This window comes from Andrena cerasifolii, chromosome 1, assembly GCF_050908995.1.
Source record: "Andrena cerasifolii isolate SP2316 chromosome 1, iyAndCera1_principal, whole genome shotgun sequence".
Taxonomy (NCBI): domain Eukaryota; kingdom Metazoa; phylum Arthropoda; class Insecta; order Hymenoptera; family Andrenidae; genus Andrena; species Andrena cerasifolii.
The window spans coordinates 16,176,678-16,200,974 of NC_135118.1; the positions used below are offsets into that span (position 1 = coordinate 16,176,678).

The 24,297-nt window shown below is 45.9% G+C and overlaps 1 protein-coding gene and 1 long non-coding RNA gene across 4 annotated transcripts in view; one reads left to right on the forward strand and one right to left on the reverse strand.

Annotated features, from left to right (window-relative positions):
* The window catches only part of LOC143366240 (uncharacterized), a 41,141-nt gene extending 18,209 nt beyond the window's left edge, over window positions 1-22,932 (reverse strand). For all 3 annotated transcript variants that reach the window (XR_013084706.1, XR_013084704.1, XR_013084705.1), the window contains exon 1: window positions 22,816-22,932. This is a non-coding gene — a long non-coding RNA (uncharacterized LOC143366240). The remainder of the gene's footprint in view (window positions 1-22,815) is intronic.
* On the forward strand, window positions 18,219-24,270 carry LOC143366052 (uncharacterized). The gene is made up of 3 exons (XM_076806788.1): window positions 18,219-19,168; window positions 20,334-21,167; window positions 21,470-24,270. The coding sequence occupies exons 1-3, from the start codon at window positions 19,096-19,098 to the stop codon at window positions 22,141-22,143; spliced, it is 1,581 nt and encodes a 526-aa protein (XP_076662903.1). The 5' UTR covers window positions 18,219-19,095; the 3' UTR covers window positions 22,144-24,270.
* The last annotated feature ends 27 nt before the right edge of the window (window positions 24,271-24,297 follow it).

Sequence of the window (24,297 nt, forward strand, 5' to 3'; positions counted from 1 at the left end):
TGACAGCCACAATGGAAAATACACCCACCGCGGGTGCCCTTTCCAGTGCCGTTTGCACGGCTCGCGATACTCTCTTAGCATCGACCTGATCGAACCGTTTCTAATTTGCAATTCCCTTTGCAGTAATATCCTCCGCCACGAATGAAGGTTCGGGGGGAAAACCCGGGAATGTCCATTTTTTCCGGGATTTTGCGATTCATAGCATACTTTGTTGGTGGCAACTACAGAACTATCCAATCACAAAGGGTTGTAAAGTTCAAATACCCCCGTTAAATAACATCAAAGATTTGGTACACTGTTTGAAAACAGGAAATGTCCTATTCTTTCCCCAATTAAGAAAATTAAATTCATCGAACCTTCTTTCTTTACCAATGGACTAAAGTATTGAAACTTAATGTTCTCGATAACGTTGACATTCCCTATTTTCCCTGTTTTCCCCTTGCCCTTCAAAGTATTTTTTATATCCATAAACTTCTGCCAAACAAGTACATTTCTTAGGTGGAAATTGTGGTTGACTGGGTGGAAAGTGGAAACCAACACACTCCGGGTAAACCATGGTATTAATTACCCCTTTCAACTTCGACCTTTCGTGTTTTTCTTTCTGTTTTTTTTTTTTATGAGTCCATCTTGTCAAGAGAGACAACCTCTCCCGCGGAGTACACGGCCCGCGCTCGTCGTTCAGACGGAGTCTATTTAAATTTCCATCGAGGAGCACACCGAGGAGGTGTAAACCGTGCGTTGGTCTTTCGGGGACGGTTGCTCCGGTTGGTTTTTTTTTTTCTCTGTACGCGCCATTCGGGCACGGTGACACCGAGGACAAATACGAGGGAATTTAAAAACCTGCGAGGGACTCGGCTACACCGAGGTTTCGGTGCACATGGTGGTCGGACGACACTGGGAGGTCCGCGTTTCTCGGCAGGAGCCCGGAGTATCGACAACCACGTGTCGAGCATATCTGACTGTGATCCACGCGTGGCGCACCCCTTTGGCTTTCACCAAATTGGCCCATAAACATCGTCGATTTACATATCACAAAGATATACTTCGCTGCCACTTAACATTTATCTCTATACAGTACGGCGCTGAAAGGGAAGGGGACAAATAGGGGTGGGAGTTAGATGGAATTGTTTACAGTTGAGCTGGCTAAGTGCATTATTGCTTAATCATTTTATTATACCGTGCGCGACCCTCGCTGTGAAGAGGGTCGCGTCGTGCGGTTCTCGGCGGCCCAGCAGGTTGCAGGTCAGAAAAGATTTGGCTACCGAAACCTGAGTGGAAACAGGCCAACAAGTGCAGCTCTTTATGGCGATCGTGTTACCGAAACGTTTAGCCCCGTTAGAAGCCACTGTTGTCCAACAATTATCTCATTGAAAATCTGGAGAGTCCCGGAGAAATATAAGACAGCATATTTAGGCCTATTGTTCATTAAAGTGAAGCCACGATGGATGAAGACAGGCTTTCTGATTCATTAATTAGCTCGGACGACAATGAAACTCGTTTTTAACCGACTTCAAAAAGGAGGAAGTTATAGATTCGACACGGACGTATTTTATTTATTTATTTTTTTATGTTTGTCCCCGCATAACTCCTCAGCATATGGACCGATTTTGGTGATTTTTTTTTTATTTGAAAGAAGGCGAGGCCCCGGTGGTCCCATACTATGCTGCATCAACATTGCTCCGATATTTTGCCGGTTCTAGTTAATAATAAAGGCTATTGTCACCTAATAATTATTATTTTGTTACATACACGCACATCTCCTCAGCATGTTGTGACAGTATATATAAAAGTAAAAAGTCAAAAATAAAAAGAAATTGAAAAAATTAAAACCGACTTCAAAACATTAAAAATACACTAAAAAGGAAAAAATAATTTTCTCCCTTATTTAATCCAAGACTCTCATATTTTTCAAGTCGGCGCCAGATTTACACAGTGCAAATGATGGGGTGCCGACTTAAAAAATATGAGAGTCGTAGATTAAATAAGGGAAAAAATGATTTTTTTCTTTTTAGTGCATTTTTATTATTTTGAGGTCGGTTTTAATTTCGTTTTAAATTTCTTTTATTGGCTCTGGATAGTCGTGGTTTTGCACGTGTGAAAGACAAGTGAAGAGATTATTAAGATTTTTATAGATAGGATACTCGAGTGTCAATTAATGCGATACGATAGATTAATAAATTATATATATATATATATATATATTATAGAAATATAGAAAAAAAATATAGAAATTATATATATATATATATATATATATATATTATCGCAAGAGTATCTATCGTATCGCATTAATTCACACTCGAGTATCCTATCTATAAAAATATATATATATATATATATATATATATAAAAGAAGTCTTGATTGACTGACTCATCACGATTTCTCTGGAACCACCGAACCTATAATCATGAAATTTGGTGGGTGTGTTCCTCTTAGCGCCTAGGTGCTAGCTGAGAATCTGTTTTAAAAAGCTGCATCCCCTTCATCGGAAAAAAGATATATAACCCGGGCAACGCCGGGAACTTTAAGCTAAATAGTTGTCGATAACCACCAGTGCTACCATATTTATTGGAAACGTTAATTTCAAAGAAGCGAAGTCAGTGGAGACAGGGAAAGTCTCTTCAGCTATGCAAATGTGGACAAAGGCAACTTGGGGAGGGAAAAAAAGGGGAGGGTTCGGGCTTTCACAAACAATCAGTGGAAAATATGTGGGTCAAAAGTTAACCGGCATTGGCGGTGCCAACCACCGTTTGCCTATTTATACGGTGAAGATTTTTTGTCCGCGCCGTGTCCTAAACATCACATCCGCCGAGGTGCTTCCTCCCGCGGACCGTGTTTCACCGCGATCGCGGCTAGCTGACGAAGGAAACGCGGCAGGAAAGACAGAGAAGGGACGCGAAAGGAACCACCGCTTCAGTTTCAGCAGCTTCAAACATCCGCTGCACCAGCCGCCGCCAGATCTCCTTCTGCCTCATCTCTTCCCCTTTAGCTCCTTGCCGAGGAGACACGCGCGTCTCTTCGCCCTCTTCCCCCTTTCACACCCATCATTTTCCACGGTTAAAGAGCCCAATAGCAACTGCCAACAGGAATCGAGGAACACCTGAATGTAAACACGAAGATAAACTTTCAACGATTTAAGGAGACTAGGCAGTCAGATCGCTCGAAAATAAGGTATTCTTTGCGAATTAATTACAAGCAGATGAATACAAATTGTGACTAGTACTTTTGGGTAATGTTTGTTAATACTATGAACAGTAAAAAAAAAATTATTTGAATAATATATACATATGTATGACAGCACTACAGTTGCCTGATATATAGGTGTTTTTTCTGGAGCCACTGTAAATTTTTGCAGTGATTCCGGCCGTAAGAAATTGAATTGTAAAATATCCTCTGAAATTGATACTTTGCCCTGACCCCCATTCTGTCCTGAACTTATTGAAAAATAAAAAAGAAAAATCAAAATTTATAAATAGCGGCTGTAAAACGGCAAATTTTAAAGAAACTTCATTTTTCGCCACGGAAAAGAGCCATTTTATTTTTTTTTTTTTTGTCAAAACAGAAGTTTTCACAGACTTACGCGTAGGTTCAGGTCGTAGCTAGCCATGTTTCACATATGCTGATTTGTTTTCAAATCGACTTGTACCTCCGTTCTTTCGCAATCACTGCAAAACGAAGAGGAATTATGATTTCGAGAAAAACGCGTCGACCTTTTCGGCTATAAAATCCTTAATTTTGCGAATTTTAACATAAACCAAACGGCATTTTATTCGGGAAGGGTGGTACTTTCGAAAAATACAACAACAAAAATCCAGTTTCTGACTGCCTAGTCCTCTTAAGGGGTTAGCTACCGTCAGGAGGTAGAAAAAGAATCGATTCTTTGGGAATTTATTTCAGAAAGTACATGCATATATTTATGCAATGGTTTTTGTATTCAGATGAGGGACACTTTAACAGTTTATTATATATTATGTTTTGGTATAAAAATATTTACTTATTGCAAAATTACAGCTGATTTTCCGGAAGCTGCTTTTACACCGGTAACCACGATTTCTCCAAAATCGCTTCACCAATCTTTCTGAAATTTTGTAGGTTTCATCTGGACATTCAAATCTAGTCTTTAATCGAAGTATTTGTTTCTCCAATGCATAGTTTTTATTTTATGGATGAAAACACTTATTTTTAGCTAGAAATACTCATTTTTCATCCATAAAATAAAAACTATGCATTTGAAAAACAAATGCTTCGATTAAAGACTGGATTTGAATGTCTAGAAGAAACCTAAAAAATTTCAGAAAGATTGGTGAAGCGGTTTTGGAGAAATCGTGGTCACCGGTGTAAAAACAGCTTCCGGTAAATCACTTGTAATTTTCCAATAACTCAACATATTTTTATACCAAAACATAACATAATAACCCGTTAAAGTGTCCCTCATCTGAATACAAAAACCATTGCCTAAAAATATGCACGTACATTCTGAAATAAATTGCCAAAGAATTGATTCTTTTTCTACCTCCTGAAGGTAGCTAACCCCTTAAGGGGAGGCGCCTTGAGCGCGTGAATAATCGTAGCTTTCGTTTAGCAATTTTTTTCTTTCAAATAGTGAACTCCATAGAAAATCTGATCAATGGCATTTGTTATACACCTCCCCTTAAAACAAAATCATTTAAAGCAACCCAAATAATACAGCGGTGCAGCGAATGGTCTCGAAGGGTGCCTGCGGTTCCAATCACTTTCGGATCAGCTTCTTTCAGTCCGATTGGGAGCCGCACGCGACGCGGTTCCGATAATCACCGCAGCATCCAGCAATGTAGCCAAGATCGGGTGACATCAGATGCAACGCACATCTGGAGTGGACACGTCGACCTCCATCGAGAGGAGAAACAAGGGGGATGTCCGTCGCGCGTGAACGGTGAGACACGTAGCCACGTGCAAGGCTTACCGTCTTGAATCACCAGCTGCCGATTCGCCGACGACTCCAGGAACCCTGGAGACGGTACTAAAATTAGCGACCGGCACGCACCCCCGCGTAGGCCTTACATGGCCGCGCCGCGGGCACACGCGCGGCTACTTTCACAGGCGAAAGGGGAGGGAAGAGGAAGCAATAATAATCGGCCCGGGGCCCGAGCTCGATCGTGCGCGAAATGTCACAGCTGGGCCAGTCGGCGACCAAGACAGGCTGGTGCCAGTTCTGATCGGCGATAAACGTGTCACCCGTCCTCCCTTTAAGGGGAGATTCTACTCTCTCGGTCGAATAATCCGCCACTCCTCGGCGATGGTTTTTATAATTTAAAACGGTTTTTAACAATGGGAGAATTATAGAGTAATTACAAAATTGTGTTTGCTTTGCAAATTTTTACCTGTGAGTTTTTCATGCTTAATGACTTTGTTGTTAAATGCTGTAGTTGATTCTCACAACGTATAAATATGGACAATAAGCTGATATTTACAGAATTAGAATATAGTTTCTATTAAATATGAACTTGCATGGTCACTTAAGGGGAGATTCTACTCTCTCGGTCGAAAAATCCGCCACTTTTCGGCGATGGTTTTTATAATGAAATACACACTTAAGGTTTTCGAATTTCGGGGAGTATATTGTACCACTCTTTTTATACAAGAAAATTTTTTTTGTTGTTTGTTTACTTTACTTGTTCACTTAAATATTTCGCAGTGAAGTTGGTGTTTTCAGAATTGCTGGCGGCTAAAATTTTGAACGACTGGATCATTGGAAACAAAAAAAAACAATTGTATTTTTAATTTGCAGGAGTGTACCACTAACCACAAATATCTTAAGATTTTTTTAATATTTTCCCACATTTTATGTCTATTAAACAGAAAAGAAATGCCCTTTTCGGTACTTTCAGCTTCGATCGACTCCCATTTTAATAATTTTGGTCGAAAATTGTTCTTCCGTGGAAAGCGAGATAACCACACTCCAGCGAATTAGAAATATGTTTGTTTTTTTATTTCCGATTTAAACAAATGAAATAAACAAACAACAAAGATTTTTTCATGTATTTCAAGAGTGGTAGAATATACCCCCAGAAATTCGAAATCGTTAAGTGTTTATTTCATTATAAAAACCATCGCCGAAAAGTGGCCGATTTTTCGGCCGAGAGAGTAGAGAGTCCCCTTAACAAGGCCCGATATTTCGCTTGATATGGGGAGCATACATACATGATCCAGGACCCGATCTAGCTTTTCCATCCGATTTTTGCCGCCCTTTATATTTAATTATAAACAATTATTTTACGATATAATTTTTCGCAGCGAGTGAAATATTTTCGTAGGTATTTGTCCAACGACAAATGCCTCTTGTTTAATGTAAAAATGAAAAATAATACAAATTTAACCCTCATCCGTCCCTCGTGTCAATTTGGCATAGTTTTCCCGCGATAAGTTATACTCTTCTATTACTTGCGATTCTTGTAAACAAACAAAGTGCCCTGCACATCGTAAACGTCAACTCATCAATTTGAATAAATAAATATCGAGAAATAACCGTTTACCTCGTCATTTCGTCGATCTTACACCACAGTGTCAACTGGAAACATTTAAAATAAAAAAATTCCCCTTGAATTTCTAGGTGAAGAAATATTTCGAATCCCGCTGCGGTGGTCTTCGCACAAGAATTTTGTGCACCCTGTGCGGAGGATCAGTTCCAAATCCGTAATCATGGAAGACTGAACTATGTGAAAACGTATGCGGGGTAGAAGCTTCTGTTGTCACAGTAAGAAGCAGGACGCGCCACAGGAAGGATTACCATCGAACCACATGGCTGCGGCATAAATGAACGGCGCATTGAAAGAACCCGCGTACGATAAGGCAACCGGCCGATGTCCTTGTTAGGATCCCTGCAAGTACTAGGAGCCTACACTCCGAATGGATCATTCACTCCAGAGACGCTACTCCTCGGTGAGTAATTCGTATTCAATAATAGAAGCCTCCATTAATAACGGAAGCTTCCATTCTGCACTCTAGCTCGAGGAATGTACGCTGTACGCATTAAACAGAATCGGGCGCCTGGAAACGGCCCGGCCAGCGTGTTGCTCTAACGTTACACGGGCCACTTCGCGGCTGCTTTCGCGATCGATCTTCCCAGTCAGGGAGGAATCCGAGGAATCCGTGTCTATCGCGTTTCCACCCGGTCCAGGTTCATTGTCCCCGATATCTGGCAGGCCAGAGAACCCCGAAACGAGGGATCCTTTTGCGCTCGTGGTCTTGGTGCTGGAGCTCCGTTCCAAGTACATCTGCGCCGGGCGGATGCAGCCTGCATTTTACGGCCGCCCAATGCAACCGATTCTCTCTCATTCGTGCACCCGTACTCACACCCTCCACCACTTTCAGCACGCGGTACAACGACTTCTATAATTAGATTTCCTTCCCCTTGGCTTAGACACCTTCGAGCATGATCTCCGCTCGGCCCGCGAGTCGCGGAGGACCCACCACCTGGTCGCGAGGGTCGTCGAAGGTCCCGCGATTAACGGAGATAGACTTCCACCGCGGCATCGCTCAGAGATCGATTAATTTCAATGAATTCTATTAGTAGGACATTTTAACTAGCGGCAGGCGAAACCCATCCGCTTTGGAGATCAGCAGCCGATTGACCCTTGCGCAGGGATGCTCGCTTGTCGAGCACCGATCCGCGTGTTCGACGCGCTGACATTAACGGCCCACGCGACGCGTCGGCGTTACAGGTTTCAACCGCGGCTATTTCGAACAGGTTGCGGCTAGGATCTATTTTTCGATCATTGGCATCGACCGGATCCACGGATACGCGCCTCTGGTGACAGGTAGCCAGAGGAATAATTGAAACGGCGACGATTAAAGCGGCGCGGGGGCCTGCGAGCGGTGGCTCGCGCGCCAACGCCAGGCATCCTCGTAATTATAAACGCTTGATCGCTGGTGATTAGCCAGCCGCTTCAGCGGCGGATGCTTTATCGAATTCAAGCTGAACGGAAGGTCATAATCGTATGCCACTCGATGCTCTAGCTACGTTTCCTCGACTGTTCGTCATAATCTGTTGCTGCCATGTTTGTTGTGATCTTTGAATTCATCTGTGTCGCGTCGTTTGGCACTTCCCGCCCGGTATCGTGTTCCCTGCTCTGTGCATTGTTTGCGAATGTTTACAAACAGCCCGAGAGCCGTCTCTTTCGGTAAAGTCGTAAAGTGTTCTGCATAAAGGTACGCATCTTTAAACGATCTTGGCACGAGTCGAGTGTTTTCCTCGTTGGCAAGTACTGCATGGTACTTCGTGATCGTGGAACGGTAACGAGCATCAGGAATCCTCCGCTAGCCCTTGCAAAAGGGATCGCGATCTTCCGCGGCGCTGTTTCGCCACAGGAAGGAAGAAGGAACTGCCGGGGAGAGACGCTGAGGCCAGTATTCCTGGATCGAAGGGGGGAATCTCGTTGCGCAACGCTGGCGCTTCTTTCGCTGCATTGCCAAGTTCGTAATGATCGTTAAACTAGTTGACGTAAATGGTACCAAAGAGGCTTTCGATTAAACCTCTCTGCCTGGCAGGTGAGAAACGCGACGCTTTAAGAGCACCGTTTATTTCCTCCTTTCGGAGGGAATTTCAGGGACTCGAGGGCGTCGGTGTGTTTACTTAAGGGGGGAGCCTGGTGTAACTATATGAAACTCGTGGCATTTTTCGGGATTTTTTTTTTAAAGAAAGTATTTGATAGATCTTTCTGAAACTTTCAGGATATTGTATTAACAGGTTAAGGTATATAACAAAAAAAAAATTATTAAAAAAGAGCGGCAAATAACAAAGTTATGCCCAGTCCGTTGGCGACGCAAATATTGCACTGCGGGCAACGTAGCGTCTTTTGGTTTCATCTGAAACGAAAAATCGAACAATTTTCTTTTAGTTTATGAGTGTACGCACAGAATGAAGTAATTTGAAACTTAAAAGATGCAAAATGAACAAATGGCGGCCTCTTGAATAAAAAGTTCACTGTTTCCAACGAAATTTTGCCTTAAATGTCTAGAAAAAAGTTATTTATTTAGACAATATCATTATACTAATAACTTAGTACTATGAAGAAAATGTTCACAAATATCCGTGCACAAGGCCAAGTCGATTGGTTGAATATTTTTTTAGTTACATTGCCCGCAAAGTATAAAACTGTCGTTTCGAGAAAAACACATTTCAATTTTTGTGGTAGCCTGGCGCTCCGTAGCAAAATCGGCTATATCCGCTTTAATTTTTCGAATTTCGTTTTGCGGCTTTGGGAACATATTGTCATGATGTTCAACTATTGATTTATGCAACAAAAAAAAATCGATTTCTTCGATCCGCTACACCAGGCTCCCCCCTTAAAAGACGCCAGCGAGAGGGAGGAATGGGTTGATAGTTTGGTCCTGCGAGCCCTCTAGACTTCGCGCGTTGTAGTAGCTTGGCAACCCGGTCTGATCCGTCCCTGATCCGCATGCAAATCGGAGCTATACTTAGAGACGTCCGATTTCCCTCGTTACGACAACAGATCACATTTTCGTCTTCGCCGACCTTAATCATCCCTCGCAGAATCTGTCCGCGATTCCTGTTTCGGCACTGAATGAAAATGCTCGAGGAAAGCGTAGGTTTCGGATGCGGCTTGGTTTCAGGATGTTCTTGAAAAGAAATTCTCCAATCCTTCCCACGGTAGAATGTTCGCCGCCCAGTGAGGCAGTCTGAGGAGGTAAGATAAGGTGGTAGGTGGGCTCCTAGTTGCGCCTGGGTTCTTCAATGGGCCACTAGAGAGAGGAAATCTGAATGAGCATCCACGTGCACTGTGCGCGCACGGAGGGTCACTTGAGGAGGTGCAGCATTTTTAATGACAGAGAAGGGAACCTGGCGCACCGATGGGGCGAAGGAACTCCCTGAGCCCTCGGAGGATGCGCGACGCGAACTTAATCCTGGCGCCAGCAGAAACACGGGAATCGTCGTAATGTTTAAGAAAAAGGTGACGACAAACATCTCTGAAGTAATGCTGAAATTACGCTAGCTTAATCGTACGGATAGATCACCAGCCTTCCGTCCCCTACGCGCGCGCGTAAACTCAAGATGATCACGTGGTAAGAGATGAATGCATGTGCGGGCCCAGGGAAGCTGCGGTGGAAAAAGAAGCGCCGTAAGAGGGGAGATAGGAAGAAAAGAGAAGGAAGAAGGGCGCGTGTCGGTCGCGTGCCCATTCCTGCTGGTGACTCGGTGTCTGCGACCCTCCTATCCTTTAACCCCCCCCCCTCAACAAGCTTTTCCACCGAGCAGATTTCTCAGTGGGAACCACCACTGTGTCTTTAACGATAACAACGTATCGACAACCTTAGGCGTGCGGTAGACTATTAAATAGAATAATACAGATTACACCCCTATTTGGATTCCTAGACGGTTGAGTCTTATGAGTTAGTTCCTAGACGGTTAAATCTTCGAATCAGCTGATACACCTGTATTTTTCAGAAGCGCGTATATAATTTGTTCGGTAAGTTGATTGAAAGATTAGTGGGGCGATGGAGAGAGAAAGGGAGAGTTCCATTGGATCCATCAGCAAAGTGTTCAGGACTACGACCTCAGCGTCCCTCATCGTCTAGTCCACTTCCTCTTCTTCCGTCCCCTTCGTTTTTTCATCTCCTCCTTGAAGCCGTCTGGACGACGGCAATGGAAGAATGAGAATCAAACCGGGGGAGGATCAGGGTGGCACGTGGTCTCTACCGCGGGGCAATAGGAGAACCACCTACTGCAACAGGAGATCTGTCCATTGGAAAGCAGACGCTCCCGGGAACAATCGTCGAACGGTATCCGTTGTGCGTATGTACGTTAACGGTTCGCCTCCTCGGGCTCCTGCATTCCGGCGCTTCCGATAGTCGATGTCCGGAACGGAAGTCATCAACATTCTCCAGGTTTCCGAACCAGCAATAATCTCCACGGTCATTAACCATGCTTCTGTCGCGGCGGGGATCAATGGACTCCTTTTTCTACGAATATCGTTTTCTGCCAACGCCGCTGCATCCGTCAGCGTAAATTAATTACGCGCATATACCATACTCGAAAGAAAACGTTCCAATAATTAAATTCCCTTTATTCGCGCTGGAATACAATATCGCTTTCAAATTCCAGCGCAGTCACTTTTAACGATCGTTTAGCACTAAGTTTACGGATATATATATATATATAATGGAATTTAATTATTTTTATATATATATTTAATTATATATATATATAATGGAATTTAATTATTTTTATATATAATGGAATTTAATTATTTATATATATATATATTTAATTATATATATATAAACACCCGTCAAACTGACGGGTAAACGAATGTGCGCATTTTGTTTCAAAGATTTATTTGTTCATTTCAAATGTAACTTAAGTACATGTAATATTAACCTGCGCGTCTAAATAAATTACTAATAAGTAAAAAGTACTTTCCTAGAAATTAACAAACAAGTGGTAACAATGATATTAACGTTACACGATTTTTTTTCTACAACTGCAATTTAGACACTGAAGATCGTTCGTTATTCTCGTGCCTATCGACAAAGCAGGAAATATTACTCAAACTTCAGCTATCGAATCCGGAGCAGCAAATATTTGCTCAGCAGCGACGTTTCTATTACTGGAGTAATAATTTCACGATTGAAGCGACTATATTAGGATTATTTATGCAATTAGCCGTAATTCCGTAGAAATAGGTATACCTACTACGTATAGATCTGAAAGGTTGGAAGGCCTAGGAGGAAATAAATGAGTGCATAAATTCTTCGAACAGAATTATTAATTTACGCTAATAACTGGTTACAGTGAATGCTATGGTTTTTGTTCGCTATTCCTCTTGGAAATTTGAAATCCGTCGAATTGACGGGTGCCGTAAAGCTAGTGTTAAAGATCTGGTACGCGCAATCAGCTGATTACCCCTCGAAAGTGAATTCCATATGCGCGCACCAGCCGTGTTTAAATTGCATCGTGCATTATGAAGGAGCGTCTTGCTCTTTTTCTTCGGCGGCGAACAAAAATCACGTGAATATAATCCAGCAACGAGAGGTCCCGAGGGAAAGGAACGTATCGCGGTCCTTTGCCCGCCTTCTCGCCCCCTTCGCTCGGTCTTCTGATCAAGATCGCAGACGGTCCGGTCCGAGTGTAGGATTTCGTCGTGAAATTTGTGAATGAGCCCTCGTGACTCGCGCATTTTGAATGGAGACCGACGACGTCGGGGCCGGTTTTTACGAAAGCACCGTGCTTGGCACACAGGATGCGGGTGCGGACGAAGGGGGTGCTCATTTTTTTCCTTTTTAATTCTCTTTTTTCCCGCCTCCCACACCCTCGCTGCTCGGGGGCAGATAAGAGGGCGGGGGAGGAAGAGGGAATAACGGCCAGCTGATCGCCACCGGCTTTTGAAAAAGTTTCTGCAAAACGCGAGCACGTGCTCGTGTGCGTGACCCTCTTTAGATTTGCATGCCTGCGTGCCACCTGCGAAGCCGGCTCGTTCTACAATCTGCTCCGCGCGCGATTAATCATAGAATCCTTCGCTTCCAAATTATTTATTACTATTAAAAGCCCGATCACTCTTTGGTCACGTAAAATAAAGGACCTGCATGAAGTAAGAGCCAATTATAAAATTATTAACTATGATAGAGTTATAATAGAATTATAAGGTACGGACAGCACCTACGATATAATAAAAATTCATTTGCAGAATAAAATCCAGCTTTCCTGTCTTTTCGCAAAGCCCCTTCATTGGGGGGTACCAGGGCCTCTTGGCACCCCCTCCGGGTGCCCTACCGCTAACGTGTAATTGTACGACGAGAATAAACAATTCGCATTTAACTTGTACAGAATTAGCGAACTTTCAGAATCTCGAGATGGCTTCTAGTCGAGAATGTTCTTCCTTTCGATTTTAATAGGGAGCAAGTGGTAAAGGGTGTATCTACGGATCGCAACACAGAGGAGCCATGCAGAGAGAGGGGATAAATCGGCGGGGGAGCGAGGGGGTTGAAACAGGCGGCTGCTAGCTGTCTCCGGAAGGAACTGTCTCCCTTTATACCCAAAGACATTCCTCCAAACATGAGCCAACGTGCTCGAACGGCGGTGCTCTCCCCTCGTGGAAGCACTTCCACGGATGTCCCCACCCCGCGTTAACCTCTTGCACCCGAAACTAAATTAAGGGTCGTTCCGGTCGGGATTTTTTTGCCTTTGATACTCTTTCGACTTCTTTTTTCCTGACTGAGCTCGACCGACTCTCTCTCTCTCTCCTCCTCTGGGATGGATCACGAGCTTGTCGCTCGACGAGCATCGAGGCTTCATCGGATCGTTCGGGGCTGCCAGGTTCGGTGGTGTCGCGCCGTTGTAGCACGGTTTTCGGCCATTTCCGAATCGGCCACCACCGACGGCACCGTAACGAGCGAATTGTTCGCGTAGAAGGAGTACTCGCGCAATGAGTCACGCACTGTAAATAGAAAATTGTCATCTAAGACCCGGTGTCGTTGCACCCTAGGTCCTAGAGGACGTATACGGCGGCTAGAGGAGGAGACGGCTGAAAGTTGGAAGTACACGTAGACGGCTGGAAATCTCGGCTGGCCCAACGCCAGCGACATCGAATCTTGTCATCTTCGTGTCTTCCATTCTCCAGCGCGCGCCTCTGCCCGCGCGCCGTTGCTGGAGGCAATCAATTAAATTCCTCCCATTCCGCCATCCAACGTCTTTCCATTCCCACGGCGATGTAACACTGAAACCTCAATTTCTTTGTCCTTACCGTTTACTCCGCCTAGAAGAGACATGACCAATTCCACCCTCGATTCTATTAACTATCAATCGCAGCCGACTTTTAATCGCAGAGAAGTCTGGATAAGATCGAACAAAGATGTTCGGGTGAAACAGCAACGGGGGAGAAAGAAGGGCAAAGAATCCGAAAGAGAAGAGGACCAGAGCGTAAAGTGTGAACGTCGATTAGAATGGTATTCGAAAGGGGAAAGAGTAAGGGAGGAATGCGAGAAGAGAGAGAGAGAGAGAGAGAGACAGCAGCCGTGGGTTTCCAGAGTAAGTAAAAGAACGGTGGAGCATGTTCCCCTGATTTGAATTAGAAAATAGAACCGGCCAGGCCGCGTCATCCTCGACGAATTCTCGAATGGCGAATTCGAGAATTCCGATCCGTACGGTTCTACCTTGTCCCGCGAGTGACCGTGGAATAGAAGAGAGGTGGTTTACCCGAGGAACACGACAGCTGCATCGAGCCACCGGCCTGAAAATAGCACGGCAACCCCATGCCGAGGCCGAGGAGCGAAGTCGAAGCCCTCTCTCTCCCTACGTCGGTATATACCGCGGCTAAAAAGCCACCCACCTACCAGGCCTTTTAAATAGCGATCGCGTGCTTTTCCCTTTTCCTTCTCCCCCGCGGCAGAAACTTCTCGCTAAATGACATGGCCGAGGAAAGAGGGAGGGCACCGACGCTGATTTATAAGAAGTACCAGGCGTTTCCGGATACTTTTCGAGAGCGGAACACCCTCGACCGAGCATTTATTTATCACGGGACAGGATCACGCTTAATGACCCTGTTTTCCCTATCCGGCGCAAAAAAAACCATCCCCCCCGTTGTTCACCCTCCTTGGCACGAGCCTGATTAACCATTGGGGACAGTACTGGTGTTTAACCAGTTTGAGTACGAGTATCTTAAAGCTGCAAATCCACGACGAGATAAAACAATCGCGACTGAGACTCGAGACTTTAATCTCGCGAGATAATTATTTAGTTATTTTACTATTATTTTTAAATTATTTTTTTATTAGTTTGACGAAGCTAGACTCTCGTCAGATATGTTTTAAAAAATTTTCATCCTTCAGTTGTTGCCGAGATTTTTGCCTAGTGATAGAAAAGTCTCGCGTGAAATCTTGTTGTGGATTTGCGTCTTTAAGCTTTGTATATCGTATACGACTGCTTCTGTTTCTCGCGAGCAACCGAGCAGCGAGCTTTTCGATTAAGAGCGAGTTTCAATATACGTATTTTAAGCTTCCTTTCATTCGTTCCACGTTGTATATTTGCGCGAGGGTTTTAGGAGAAGCTGAAAATCCAGGGAAGTATTCGGAAGCCGCCTGACCGCAAAGATTGCACGCACGTCGGATCGATCCGGCAATCCGCGATGTGCCGCGCGCTTGTTTATAGACGCGTAAAAGTTTTCCATCCTCCTCTGAATGAATAATGGCGGTGCACGTGGTGCCGCGATACATCCATCCAGCTCCTCGTGACGGTTTACACGCACTTCCTCCTCCGCACCTGGAGCTGCTCCAAAGCGCGCCGAAAATACGCGTTTTACGCGACACGTTCCGCCGCGAGAGCGCGGCTCGGGCACCTGTAGAATGCCCCGCTCCGATCGGTTATATTAACGTAGGAGCCACGAGGTAAATTACATCGGTCGGCGCGCCCGCACGCCGACAAAACCATCCGGCGAGAAAAGCTTTTTGGCCAGTGTCGGCAGTTGCGTCAGTTGGGATGCTAAGACACTCGTGACTTTATTTTTAGGCCCCGACGTCGATACCGCCGCGATTGCGATAGCGGCCACGAGACACCTGTTCTTTGAATCGGTTTAAAAACAATCAGAGTCGCGGATTCCGGGATCTATACCGTTCGGGGGGGGCCGTTGTCGCTCGTTAGCGAGACGAGCTTGGAAATACAATGGAACGCTCAACGCTGTATGAGATTTCCGAGCGCGAGAAGTTCTGTGGAATGAAATTCTATGCGTAAATTCATCGACGAGTTATTTTGAAACTTATCAGATTCTAAAGCTGATCATATCTTGAAGCTTATTGGATTTTAAAACTTATCAAATCTTAAAGCTTATCGCATTTAAAAAAGCTTATCGCATCTTAAAGCTCATCCCATTTTAAAGCTTATCACACCTTAAAGCTTATCGCATTTTAAAGCCTATCAAATTTTAAAGCTTATCACATTTTAAAGCTTATCAGATTTTAAAGCTTATCAAATCTTAAAGCTTATCATATCTTAAAGCTTATAGCATTTAAAAAAGCTTATCACACCTTAAAGCTTATCGCATTTTAAAGCCAATCAAATTTTAAAGCTTATCGCATTTTAAAGCTTATCATATCTTAAAGCTTATCAGATTTTAAAACTTATCATATCTTAAAGCTTATCACATTTTAAAGCTTATCACATCTTAAAGCTTATCAGATTTTAAAGCTTATCACATCTTAAAGTTTATCACATTTTAAAGCTTATCACATCTTAAAGCTTATCAGATTTTAAAGCTTATCACATCTTAAAGCTTATCACATCTGAAAGCTTATCGCATTTTAAAGCCTATCACATTTTAAAGCTTATCGCATTTAAAAAAACTTATCACATCTTAAAGCTCATCCCATTTTAAAGCTTATTATCATCATCATCAATCTCCACGTACGTTGCTAAAGGGCCCAGAGCCGGAAAACTACCCCAAGTCAAGATCGATGGGAAGAAAACGCGCCTACGTTCTGCTGCTTCGAGAAATTTAAGCGTCGACGCGGAAAGGCCGTGGATAGGTGGGATTTTTCGCGACACCGGGGGAACATCGATGACGGACGAAGGAAGGTGGCTGGCGAGAATACGAGAACGGCGTCGGTCTCGCGCGGTTTCGTCGGCGGCTACAGGATAGAAGCAGGTTGGTGCGCTGGGTGGTTCTTCTGGAGCGACGCCAGGCGTCCGCCGAATTTAGCACCGCGACGCTGACTAACTCGCGTGGCATTCATTCAATCGCCGACCAAAAAGCCCGCTGCCTGCATAGTCTCTGTTTGCCCGAGCGACGCCGTTCACGATGCACTTGCCCAGAAAACCTCGGTTTCCATTTCTCCACCCCCTTTCCACGGTGATCTCTTCGCCAGCGATTACAGACGCGAGATTTACAAAAGAGGCGCGATAATGGGAAACATATTATTAGACGTCCAGGCAGAGAGTGTAATCGATAAGCAGTGGCTGAAACCGGCCTGTCGCTTTATTAATAATATTCCACTCTTAATAAAGCGAAGCATAGTGTCTCGGAGTAAATCCACGCGTTTCTGCGGAGGCGTAGTATCGACGATTCCGAGAAAGCTGTCTTTTGTATCCGAAGCTATTGGCGTTATAATTTTCTCACCGTCCACGAAGACGGAAAGGCCGCGGCGCTCTCGAAATCGCGCGCGTGCCACTCATCGTTTCGCTTCCCGTAACATTTGTACCCCCCCGATGACTGGGCTTCGAGGAAGTCTCACTCAGCTCGCCGAGCAAAAAGGTCCTCGGGCCCTGATGAATCGCGTCTACCATCTTTGCGCTTCTTCCCCCCGTCCCATTTTTTCCTCGCGGGCCCCAAAGGAACCGCGAGCGAAACGGCACGCTTCTTTCTCCTTTCTTTCCTCCCTTTCGCGCACCGGTGGCAGTTAATGAACATCGGGCGCGTGCCGTCGATCCAACGAAATCTGTCCACCAACGGGGGCCCGCACGAAAATAGAATCCCTCCATTTGCTACGGGTATGGGCATCGCTGTAGGTGATCTGCCCTTTTTCGGTCGAAATTGCTTTATTACGCTGACAAGCCTCGATCTATGGATCCAGATGATGTTTCGTGGTTTAATCTCCAATGTGCTAAGGTTTCCGAGTGTACTCTGCGAAGCTCTGTCTTAGAATTCTGGGGGTTGCGGAAAATTTCAGGGAAAATTTAATCATAACACTTCAGCGGTAATTTTTAATTTTTTATTTCCGAATTACAAACTTGGTTAATCCAAGACTTCGATTGAGCAGACTGTTCAGTGGCATTTCCTGCAGATAAACCAATACGTATCGCGGCCGCCCCCGGACTACCTTCCCCCCCACGTGTTTCGACCCACGTCAAAGAAAAAATAAATCTCCGCAACGTTTTCTTACAAACACGAGCAATCCGGCTAACAAGAGGAGCTCGAACAAATTTTCCGTCTCGGAGCCACCCAGTGCGTTCCGTGCCTCTGAATTCGGGAGAGAGAAAAAATGTGAGATGTAAACAGGTCTCAGTTTGATCTGATTGTAAATGTTCATATTCTTAAAATTATTCCGAACCCATCCGCTGTTCTTCAAAATAATTCCAAGGTTGGCGGATTTGTATTAAAATGCCCCAAGTATTTCAGTAACCGCTGCTGATAATAAACGTGTACCTTTCTTGACTGCAGCTCGAAAATCGCTGACGCCGGATATTCAAAGAATTTCCAGAACGGGAATCCTCCTCGAAATACGAATCTACATTGTGGCATTCAGCCACCTCGCCGTTAAACATTAAACTGTATGCCTATTCGCAGCATTGGCACCGAGAGACATAAGCATTGCCTTCGTGGCATCTGGTTTACTCAAAGATTCCCAAGAACGTAGTCACTCTTCGGCAAAGTACACGGTAGGCTGATTTACAAACCCATTTGGCCCTGCGATCCCCTAAACACTCTAAACTCCGGCCATATTCGGGGCCATTGTGAGATCCGAAAAAGGGACGACGAAAACGGAACCATAAAATGTAATTAAAGGAAGGGCAACCGACAGTCGTCATTAGCTTGAGCGTAATGAGCTCTTACGCTCGTTGCTCGGCGCTCTGCACCCCAGCGATATTGTCCCTCGCCGCGGACGCAGAGATGGAGAAGGCGGCGCGAAGGTGTGCGTACGGTGGTCGCACACTTCGCCACCACGCAAACAGAAGCAGCCGACGCGACGCGACACACGAGCCAGTCGGGCACCCTTCTGAGCGCGTGCAGCCGCGGCGCGCAGCAGCTGAAGAAGACGAAGACGAAGACGAAGAAGAAGAAGAAGAAGGCGAGGATGACGAGGCGACGGTGGAGGGCCAGGGAGGCTGCGCTGCTATATGTAGCCCCGAATCTTAGCCGGAGCAACTACTACGCCCGAAATCCTCGAGGCGGACGCACCCCTGGTGTCCCACAAGTGCCAGGGCACGAGCGCTCCCGACGCGAGAGTCGGTCATTAAAAGCGCGCTTGCGAGTCGTTTCCCATCGGGCACGATAACGTTTCCGCCCTGACCTTATCAGTGATCGTGTGTGACAGTGGCGCTGGTACCGAGGCATGATTTGTGTGGCTCGAGGAAGGGACTAGAGAGAAGAGGAACACGAAAGAGGAAGAAAATGCCGCGAGCCTTTCTCATCACCCGCCGCCGATACAATGGGGTTGAGGAGGAGTTTGACGGTGCCGGGAGAGGTACGTTTGCTTTCGTAATTAGCTTCTTCAACGCTCGGCCGAATATTCCGTGCCAGAATTTTTCTGGGCGCCTCGCGTTGTAGCTAGATTTTAAAAATAAAAGTGCCCCGCCGCGTTCCCCGAGTGGACCACCGCGATACGAGTTCTTTACAGCCGAGGCTCGTTGACTGCGTGGCTTTCAAACGATTTCACGTATTTTCGGGGAAGCTTGCGGCAGCTCAGGGACGTTATCGGGCGACAAGTTCGATGATCAACGCGTAAGTGTCCCATTAATGGCGAAGCGGACTAGCTCGAGCTCGTCCGGTAGAGTTCCGCGCTGTCTCGCGCCGATTAAAGCTTCGGAACGGGAGCCAGGGGAATTTGCCGCTCGTTGGTCCGTGATTGAGGTGCTACACCGTGGCGGATTCAAGAATAGGAGACGCTAGATGCGTCACGAAGCTCACGCGGCGCATACCGTCGCGATGCCGTCAACCCCTCCAAAGGCTTTCGTGCGAACGCGACTTGTGCACGCACACGCGTGCACATGTGCACAGAAATACGCGGAAAATACGCGGCTCGGACAGAAACGGAGCGATAAGAGAGAGAGAGAGAGAGGAACAGATAGCTACTCTATTTCCGTTCTCCCCAAAAACAGAGCAGCCGGTACACTCGCGAAGGTGCTGCGCGCTTTACGAACCGGCACGGTACGCGGCTCAGGCACGTAAATATAAATCTTACGTTGAACGAACCGCTTGTTCGAATCAGAATTCTTCGAAACGTCACCTGTTACCGAAAGGTACCGAATCAGATTTCCTCGGAACGTCAACTGTTACCGAAGTTAAAAGAATCCCTGGAGTATATATTATCTCAGTTATAAAAACAATCGGTTGTAACCAGATCGTTGTGTCCATCAGAATTCCTTTAATTTCGATCGCGAGAGCTGCCTCTGGACGCCCGCCAGAAGCTTCCGAGCCGCAGGAACCTTCGTTAACGATGATAAACGATTGCACGCGCCGCAACTCGATCATCTCTAAATCTCATTGTAGAGTAAACGCAACCCTCTGGCGCTAATAGATCGCTCCCAGTGCAGCTGACAATTTCGAGCGTTGAACATAAACTTTGCGCGGTAACCGAGCCGCGAGCGATGCGAAAGGAGTCGGTCTAATCTTCTCGATCCCTCCCGCAGATTTCAGCCCGGAAAGAGGCGTAAGAGTGGCCGATTACAGCGGGAACCATCCGACGTCTGATGGCGCTAGCGAGTGCGGCAGCGAGACGTCGTCGGAGTGCCCCGAAGAGCTGTACAATTTGACGAAGCTGGCAGAAGTCAGCCTAGCCGCGGCCGCTGGGACACTGATCCACCCCAGCAACGTCATCTATCAGCAACCAGCCTCGCCGAGGTGCGCCCAGTTCTCGGACAAGTACGGCAGAACGATGGCTCCGCGCTCGAGGCAGCCGGAGTCGCAGTACCAGGACCATCCGAGAACGCTGGAGGACGAGCAAACGCTCGGCGAGAGGACCAGGCTGTTCTTCGAGAGGATCGAGAGCGAACGCGAGATCCTGCAGAGCCACTCGGAGAGGAGCACGGTTCTGGGCGTCCACGTGTCGCCCCATCCTCATTCCCGCTTGCAAGAAGAACGGCGGGGCCTCGAGGTCTCCGACAACTCGATGGACAAGACCGAACTGGAGCCAGCCCCGTCGATACCCTCGACGATTCCCCAAAGTCGGAGAACCACCTCCACCTCCACGGAGACGTCGAAATCCGAGGACAACGAGGACCACGAGTGCCCCGATTGCGGGAAGAAGTACTCGACGTCCTCCAATTTGGCCAGACACAGGCAAACGCACAGGTCCCTCGGAGATAAGAAAGCCAGGCGGTGCCCACACTGCGACAAGGTCTATGTTAGTATGCCCGCGTTCAGCATGCACGTGAGGACGCATAATCAGGGATGCAAGTGCCACTATTGTGGCAAATGCTTCTCTAGGCCGTGGCTGTTGCAGGGGCACATACGCACTCATACTGGTAAGAATTCTTCAAGCATGTAACAGTATTTGTCTTCTATTGGTTGAGTAAAGTAGTCTTGTAACTGGTGGAGTAGGATCCAAGGCTTGGGATATTAAAGGATTAAAGGTAGAATCGATTAGAGTTTGGTACTTATCGTTTGTGATTGTGGTTATATTTATAACCACATGAATTTTCATGAATCTGTATTCGTTGACAGAAGAGTAGAGGTCGCTATATCGTTGCAGTATCAGTTACTAAAAGAACTTAAACTCACTTAACCACGAGGCTCTCGTAATAATCTATTTTCTCCTTTGTGTCAGGCGAGAAGCCGTTCAAGTGTACAATCTGCAACAAAGCGTTCGCCGACAAGTCCAACCTGCGGGCTCACATTCAAACTCACTCGAACACCAAGCCGCACGTGTGCAGCCGTTGCGGTAAAGCGTTCGCTCTCAAGTCGTATCTCTACAAGCACGAGGAATCGTCGTGCATGCGAGCACACCATCGATCGTCCACGGAAAAAACGGATGGAAACGACCAGAAAACGACACCTTCGACCGCGAAGTCATGCGCGCCCCTGCCGGCGTCATTGAACAGACTACAAGCGACACCATGCGTCACAGCGTCCCCTACCAGCGTGATAGTTCCTCGGCTGGGCTTGAATCGCGACCAAAGAAGCTCGTCTTCGGCGTTCTCCGCGATCATCAGGCACACCAGAGTGCCGGATGGGCTTCCCTCGCAAACGAAGCGCTCCTGCAGAGAGAAAACGCCGATCGAGGAACGCGAGAGAAAGACGCCGGATGTTTTAACCAAGGACTCGGAATGTGTGTCCAGGATGGTCATCAGAACGTCGGTTATATCTCCTAACCCGGAACATCTAAGTCGATTCAACAACGACAGCCAGAACTCTGCGAGCGGTTTCGATTTCTCTGACCAGTCCAGGTCGTCTGCGTTCTCCAGACCCACCACCATGACACTGAATCTGGCGATCGCGTAGAGAGCGCGGAGCTGTGCCTAATCGATCCTCGAAGCCACAGCATCGCGAAAAGAAGAAGTCGTTTTGTTGTTTTAACGATAGTGCGAAGTCGCAACGAGCGCTTCTGCCGAGCAACGATAACGATAATATCGACTGTAGGTAAAACAGTTAGGTTTCGTAGACACCAAAGACTACGCTATTTCTACGGAACGTTGAACAATCGTTTGGGGGATTTTCATCCAAGCCCGAAGACGAAATGCTGAACCATCGACTCGTCGAAATACCAAGACGTCATTATTTGCTAGCAACTAGTGTCATTCCTATCACTATCGATGTAAGTCCGTTAAGTTTTAGGGGGAAGTGTTTGAAATTCTATCGTCCTATTTAATGGCGCCATTACCATTTTTATAGTCGAGCGTAGAGTCGATTTCGAAACGTGTTTGGTAAGACAGGTAAGCGCGATCGACAGAGATTACGTGGCAAATATTATTCCATACACCTTCCTAATTAGGGACCATCTAGCACATAGTCATAACGATAAAATGGGGGATTATCGTGATTCCTAGTGTCGTGCCTTATAAACGCTGTTCGTACGTAGCCGCACATTTTGAAAGACATGCCCGCGTGATATATTAAAGAGCGATAGTAATTGATTACCCTCGAGTGAAATGCAGTGCCTATACGTGTAATTACCTTAGATTTAATTGCGCCGAATCAAAGTTCTCCGAGCTCTTCCAGGCAGCTACAAATTCCTTGACGGTTCATGCCAACGTACACCTAGTCGTAGATTGCCAACGAATATCCATCGAATCATAGATACTTATATTGTTACTTCGATCACTCGTTGCACAGCAAGTCGCACTTTTAAAACCACTTACATTAGACTATCACATTTCCGCGTCTGTCGTCCGCACGTTTCCGCGATTAGTGTTTCTACCAAACTAACCGTTCAACTACGGTAGTGAAGTCTACGTTTGGCGGGAGTTTCTTCGGAAACTATTAGATACTTGAATAAGCTACTGAATAATAACTAACGTTTCCGTCGGAACGACAATGATCTGGGTAAATGTATTTCGGGTGTCATTATATTTAAGAAAATAGTTTTATATTATAATGCAGGCCTGCCTAACTGCTGGCTGGCTCGGCGGGCACGGGCGCTCGCCAATGCATACTCGCGAACACACACCGACGAGCGGACGTTTCAATGTGTTAGTCCCACGAAGCTGCGTTCAACTAGCGCCTGAGCTTGTCCCCACTCCGCATCCACTGCTCGTGACATCACAATTTCTTCGCAACTCTGTGGCCGCGGGCACCTGGCATAGACCACCCAGTTGTGCAGGCCTGTATAATGCATTAAACGCGTTTTTAACTTAGGACGCGTATCGTCTGTGATTTGAAGTTACGCGAACGGAAACGACTGCCGTGCGCAGTCTAGTTAAGCCCTCTGGTGGCTGTATTGTACAATAATTAATAATTTCTTTTTTTCGTTTACGATCTGTTACCAACCATTGGTAAAGATCTCGAGTGTAAACTAGTCCAATCCGTTTTGCTGTTCCAAGCGCAACCTATCGAATTTTTATCCGTAACGTGCCAGACGCTTTTCGTTGCATTCTCAGTTAGTTGTCTCCAAATTCATTGTTTTGGTAATTTAATCGGAGCCATTGCTTCTTCAGCTTAAGCACAGAGAGACATAAATAAACGTTAGGGTTGCGCAGAAATTCGAATGGCAACGGTTATAATAAAGGTTTTACGTAGTTTATCGATTCTTTCTTCGCAGTAAAATTATACATTAGACATTGTGTTTTGCGTTAATCCTGGAGCGATGGCGCACGCAAGTGCGCGTGTCCTAGTCACCGATCTGTAGATCGAGCATAGGGATCCCGAGATGTAATGTTATGTTGTACATTATGTATAGTCGTGTGAGCCACACGTTGTAAATAGCATTCCCTTACATTACGTATTAGTACTTAGAATAATCGCATTCTTAGTCCTTTTCATTAGCCCAATTTAATGTAACTGTCGTTTTACCGTATGTAACGTGCCATTTGTACACCGGAGTGCCTAAGCGAACCCTTTTACCAATTTTTTCTACGAATTGTAAAAGTCTTGTCTATTACAACGAGAAAAATATACGTATTGCGATACGCACATCTCAGCACACAGAAATCATTTTAA

Excerpts from the sequence above, each read along its gene's own strand:
- LOC143366052 (XM_076806788.1), top strand. The coding sequence starts at position 19,096 with ATGCCGCGAGCCTTTCTCATCACCCGCCGCCGATACAATGGGGTTGAG. Across the intron at positions 19,169-20,333 it reads GTTTGACGGTGCCGGGAGAG|ATTTCAGCCCGGAAAGAGGC; the intron begins GTACGTTTGCTT and ends TCCCTCCCGCAG. Across the intron at positions 21,168-21,469 it reads GCACATACGCACTCATACTG|GCGAGAAGCCGTTCAAGTGT; the intron begins GTAAGAATTCTT and ends CCTTTGTGTCAG.